Here is a 5,826-nt window from a genome sequence, read left to right as displayed (position 1 = left end):
GAAAGAAACTAATAAATTGTGTCAAATTCAAGGGTGTTTTCAATACTTTTTTCAATCATAATTTATCATATTAGAACTTGATTTATCTAATTAGATCAATTTTAAAAAAAATTAAAAGAAATAATTTTTATCAATTAAGTTAAATTATTTATGACTGCTAATCAATTAATAAAAAATCCATAATAAGTATTTTATTGTTATAATTATCAATATAACATGTTTATAAATTGATTACCAACAACTAAATTGATTATTTTTCGAACCACTGATAGGCCGCCTAAATTTGGTTAAAAGCCTAATTATGTTGCTATGAGTTGAAGAGAGACATTTTAACCCAAAGATTGTTAAATGTTCAAGTCATAGTACAACGATATTTCAAACTCTCAAATAATCGAACGGGTTAGCAATTTTTCTTAAGCAGAGAGTAGTTTTCGCCATTCCTCCAAAGCATCCGCTCCAGAATTTGCAGTCCTGGTCGCCGGTCGCTGGTCGACCTTCCTTATCTAGAGTAAATCTTTCACTTTTGTGAGTTACAGAACCCTAACCTAAGCATTTGATATTCATTAACCTTCTTTTTTGCTTTGTGTTTAACAGTTTTTTCGTTTTGCATATTGATTAGTGGAACTGTTGGGTGTGTTGCTGATAGTTAACAAATATAGGAGTTTTTTTTTTTTAATTTCATTTAGTTTCTGGTATGATTTGGTGGTATAAGTGAGTATTGTTATCACTAAGATTAGTTTTATAGAAATTGTTAAGATTTACTGAATGCTAGAGTATTATTTTTGAGTTGTTAGAGGATACCTTTTAATTTGTTTGAGTTGATGAGCTTTTAGATGCTGCCTTTTTCTAATAGATTTCTAAAATCTCTGTAGATTGCTAAACGATTGTCAGCTCACTCAGATAGGATAAGGTGTGGTTGTTATCGTGTTTGTATTGATTGAAGTGCAAAACTTTGACTTGTTACTTGAAATGGCGGTTGTGATTTCTACTCGAATAGATAAATTTGGCCGAGTTTTGCGAGTTGTTGGACATCGCTTTTGGTCAAGCAGTTTGGTTCATTCTGTTTCAGAAACAAAAGATGAAGTTGAAACAATTGCTAGAATCATCAATGACCACCCTTTTCCTGTTCAGCCTCTGCAACCAACGCTTAAACGGCATGTCTCTTCGAGTATCCTGTCTACCATGTTTGTTGAAAATGTCATTGGTCGCCTATTTGCGGCACATGCAAATGGTCTTAAAGCATATGAATTTTTTGAGTTCTGCCTCCACCATCCTGAGTATAGTCCAACCTCTGATGCATTTGAGAAGACACTTCACGTACTAGCAAGAATGCGATACTTTGATAAGGGTTGGGAACTAATGAAGAAAATTCAACAGCTACAACCGTCGTTGCTCACCCTTAAGTCATTGAGCATCATGCTATCAAGAATAGCAAAATATCAGTCCTATGAAGATACCCTTGAAGCATTTGAGAAGATGGAGCAGCATTTATTCCCCGGGAAGAAATTTGGCACCGAAGAGTTCAATATTCTTCTTCGAGCATTTTGCTCACAGAGGCAGATGAAAGAAGCTCGTTCAGTATTCAACAAACTCCATTCTAGGTTCCCACCTGATACCAAGACAATGAATATCTTGCTTTTGGGGTTCAAGGAATCAGGGGATATTACTGCCGTAGAGTTGTTTTACCATGAGATGGTTAAAAGAGGTTTTAAGCTTAATTCTGTAACATACAGTATAAGAATTGATGCATACTGCAAGAAAGGTCGTTTTGGTGATGCTTTGAAGCTGTTTGAAGAAATGGATAGGGTAAATTGCTTGCCTACAGTAGAAACAATAACAACTTTGATTCATGGAGCAGGGATTGCTCGTAATATAAGTAAAGCTAAGGAACTCTTCAATGAAATCTTCAAGAGAAATTTTCAACCAGACACTGGAGCCTATAATGCACTTTTGAGTTCTCTTATCAAATCCAGGGATGTCAAATCTGCAGCAGTCTTAATGGATGAGATGGAGGAGAAAAATATTGAGTTTGACAATTTAACTTACCACACTATGTTCTGGGGATTGATAAGATCAAATGATGTTGGTGGTGTCATTGATCTTTACGAAAGGATGGTTGACAAAAATTTCTTGCCTAAGGCACGTACTGTTGTGATGCTGATGAAATTCTTTTGTGAAAACCAGAGAGTTGATCTGGGTTTGAGCTTATGGAATTACCTGATGAATAAAGGGCACTGTCCACACTGCCATTCTTTAGAAATTCTGGTCACAGGATTGTGCTCCCGTGGGAAAGTTGAAGAAGCATTTGAGTGCTCTGAGCAAATGTTGAAGAGGGGTAGGCACATGAGCGAGCTAGTGTTTGAGATGTTGAAGAGGTTTCTCTTACAGCTGGGAGAGGAGGAAAAGTTACAGAAGCTCTACCAAATGACGAAGAGATTAGAAATGATATTGCCTCCTAATGGACAAACTATTGGCACAGCCTAGGTACAGAGCTGTAAGTAAGGTGAATAAAGTTACTTGCTTGATTTATTTGATTCTACACATAGCTGAGATATTTCTGTGAGTTAAATATTCATTTTGGTTTTAATGAGTGCTCTGTTTTAGTTGGAGTTTGTGTAACAATGGTATTGGTATGGTCTTTTTATTTGTTTAGGTTCAATTTTTTGTTGCCGTTACGCATAGCTGTTTCTTGACCACTGAAACTGTCTATCGGATTTTTTCTGCAAAGAGAGACTGTGTTTCTATTGTGTTGTTTCAGATTTATTGGATAAATTCTACTGTTGTTATTTTACAGGAATGCAAAAAGATCAGTTTTAAGTACGATGAGCATTTGGCCTCAAGCACGTGATTTATATCTAAATCTTCTATCTCTACTCATGTGGCGTATGCTCCATTTTCTTCTCTCTCTGAAATATTTGAACACTTGTATAAAAATGGAAAGATTCATGCATCATGAATTTGTTTTGGTATTTCAGGCTCTTCGACAATCTTCATTCGTTGAGTTTAGGTTGTGCAAGTTTATTATGCTTATGGTTTTTCTGCTTTTGGTTTTCCTAATTGTCATTGTATTGTTGTTAGTATAAGACCATTATGGGAACGTATTTCCTGCTAAATGCTGAGAATTATCAGTGGCAGTAGACTTCATTTTTCACAGTAGCCTCTACAGTTGTGTATGTCTAGATGAGTACATGTAGACGTTATACGTTATATTACTATTTGTTAAGGCTAAGATGTCAAGGTTCTCCAGGCCAATTTCTACTTAAGTGTTACCTGAATCCTGATATTTAATTTTATCTCAATTTGGATTTCCTTGCAGTGAGTTTACAAGTACGGGGTAGACCATTTCTCCTTATAGTAATCTATTGCTTGTGTGAATTCCACTGAAATTTCATGGCATTTTGTCTTGCTCATGTATTACTATCATTTATATGTTCTTTTGGTCATTCAAACTTAGGTGCTGTTGGTGTTTTGGGCTCAAATTTGCTTATGGGGAGGGTTTTCAGAAACATTAAATGCAACTGATCTATTGACAAAGGAGAGTAAAACTCCTCTGCTCTATTTGCTTGATATCTGGCAGTAAGGTTATTTAGTTGCTTGAACAGTTACCAACCTTACACCAACTTTTGCATTGTATTATCGGTTGTCAGGTATATTACTCTTCATAATCAGTTCAATGTAGTCACTACTTTAACAAAATGTCCTCTATTCAGATGTCATATGCAGGTTGTGCTAACATTTATGATTATGAAACTTTCATGCAGCCACAGGGGGCATCTGATCACAATTTTGTGATTTAGTTGGCACTTTCAATGGTAAGTAATCTATTATTCATAGATTCATTAGAAACGACTTGTCTGTTTATTTTCTCAGTGGCTGATTGTTTATTATAATTTTGATAGGTTGCTTCAGAGAGCACTTAAATCTACAATGCACAGTAATGGAATGGTTAATTTAGTTAACAAGGTCGGTTTTCTTTTGGATATAATATGTATAGTCTTATTTCTCCTCAACAATAGCTAATAAAGGCTAATTGAGTTTATTTCTTGCCAGTTCTTTGAGATGCAACAGATTGATGCTCTTAGGTCTCTTGGATATATACACAGGGCTGGTCAGCAGGTACCATCCTGAGAGATTATTTTCTTTGATAGGAGTTTTTCCTATAAAAGAGGTTATGTGATCACACTTATTGCAGGTTTGTTATTCGGTTTAGTCCTTAAACTCCTTATTTTGTAGATCTGTAGAAGTTACTTTGATAGCTTACCTTCATATGGGACACTTTGCCATTGCAGGTGCTACATGCAATGCATATAATTGTTAGAAAGTATCATTTTGGCAGTGCTGTCTAAAATTATGACTTAGATCCCATCAGGAGTAACTGGGAAGGATCTAAATACTGAAAGGTACTTTCCCAGTTTCTGTTATGCCCTCATGATTTGCGTTGCAATCAGTGTGATGGCACTATCAGCCATCTATTTACTCCCCTCTCTCAGTTTTTTTCCCCAACAGCTGGTTTTTGGAAATTATTGCTCGACTTCTAAACATGGGTAGTTTCATGTCACTTGGATGGAAGATGTTTAATTGCTGGAAATAATTGAAGATTTGACTAAGTGTATCCTGCTGGTCGCTTGGTAGTCTTTACTGATTTTGTGAATACTTTTAAGCACTACCGCTGATCACTTATCTCCATCATCAATTTTGTAAATACAAGTTGTAAAGTGGTTGTCATCTGGGATAGTCCTTGATTTCATGATTTCTTCTGAAGTTCAACATATATATGCAATTATACATGGAGGGAGAATGCAGGACTTTAGCTCCATCAATTATTTAAACTGAACGTGGTGCATATATATTAAATATAAACAAGTTGCGCTACATGTCACATAGAATGGCCTTCTGCGGTGGCCCAATTGGTCACAACTGTGTAATTTAGTCAGACTGAAATATCTTCAAAATGGCTACTTTTCAATTCAAATAAACAAGATCTGCATGCGATTTTTCTAGTCATGGCGTTGCTTGCTATCATTTTTTCCGTCCTCCTTTTAGTTTTCTTTCTTTTTGTTCGAAGTGTCAACCCTTTGTGAAAAGAAAAAGAAAGTAATCTTTTGTCATTCTTTCATTGAAGCTAAAAACATAGAAGGTTTAACTTGTAACGATAGTCCTACTTCATTCGCTTTTATGGGTTCTGAAGGGATTGAATGGGTTAATAAATGAGTTGAGTCCATCTTTAAAAGGTCCATTGCGTTTCCAACATATCCAGTTCAAATAACACATTTCACCTATGAGTAAATATGCCTAATCGGTCTCCAAGTTATCCATTGTCCTTAGCTCTACATCATTTGGTCTCCAGTTTTTGACATTAGTTGTAAGAAGTTTACTGTGTCGAGGCATCACGTCTGTTTTCATTTACATGGACATGTGGCTTGCATTTAATTTGCAGAAGTGCTTTTTGACCATCATTTTCTATGTTTCCCATGTTGTTGAAGGGCTGCTTGGAGTTATGAAGGACGTGGATAGGGGTTCTGGTGTAAGGTTAGATAGGTGGGAAGGAGGAAGAAAGATGTCTAGTGGTTGCATCTTTGGGTATGGAGAAGATAAGACATATGGGGTGGCCCAGTGGTTTGGACTTGGGACTTCCATGTTGGAGGTCTCAAGTTCGAAACCCCTTGCCAGCAAAAGCAAGGGGTTTGCCTTCTGGGTCGAGCTCGTCACACCAGGCTTGCCTAGTGCGGGTTACCTCTCCTATGTGATTTGCGAGCTATTGCATAGGAGCGGAGTTTTTACCCTGTGCGCACCCAAAGGGTAGCGACTGCGGGTTTCCCTTGTCAT

At 36.6% G+C, this 5,826-nt stretch overlaps 1 protein-coding gene across 3 annotated transcripts; it reads left to right on the top strand.

Moving 5' to 3' along the window:
- Positions 1-318: 318 nt before the first annotated feature.
- On the top strand, positions 319-5,661 carry LOC102590936 (pentatricopeptide repeat-containing protein At3g61360). 3 transcript variants are annotated; one of them, XM_006359765.2, is made up of 8 exons: positions 319-525; positions 873-2,503; positions 3,455-3,647; positions 3,762-3,812; positions 3,900-3,963; positions 4,051-4,192; positions 4,290-4,400; positions 5,484-5,661. In XM_006359765.2, exon 2 carries the CDS (start codon positions 970-972, stop codon positions 2,482-2,484), a length of 1,515 nt encoding a protein of 504 aa, XP_006359827.1. In that variant the 5' UTR covers positions 319-525; positions 873-969; the 3' UTR covers positions 2,485-2,503; positions 3,455-3,647; positions 3,762-3,812; positions 3,900-3,963; positions 4,051-4,192; positions 4,290-4,400; positions 5,484-5,661. The 3 variants fall into 3 exon arrangements, with proteins under 3 accessions (XP_006359827.1, XP_006359826.1, XP_015170063.1); XM_006359764.2 differs by lacking the exon at positions 5,484-5,661 and adding an exon at positions 4,507-5,004; XM_015314577.1 differs by lacking the exon at positions 5,484-5,661 and having other exon boundaries at positions 4,290-5,004.
- Positions 5,662-5,826: the final 165 nt, after the last annotated feature.

This window comes from Solanum tuberosum, unplaced genomic scaffold (assembly GCF_000226075.1).
Source record: "Solanum tuberosum cultivar DM 1-3 516 R44 unplaced genomic scaffold, SolTub_3.0 scf00294, whole genome shotgun sequence".
Taxonomy (NCBI): Eukaryota; Viridiplantae; Streptophyta; class Magnoliopsida; order Solanales; family Solanaceae; genus Solanum; species Solanum tuberosum.
This window is presented reverse-complemented; position numbering and strand designations above follow the sequence as displayed.

What these genes read in the sequence shown, in the direction of transcription:
- LOC102590936 (XM_006359765.2), top strand. Translation starts at nt 970, where the DNA reads ATGGCGGTTGTGATTTCTACTCGAATAGATAAATTTGGCCGAGTTTTG.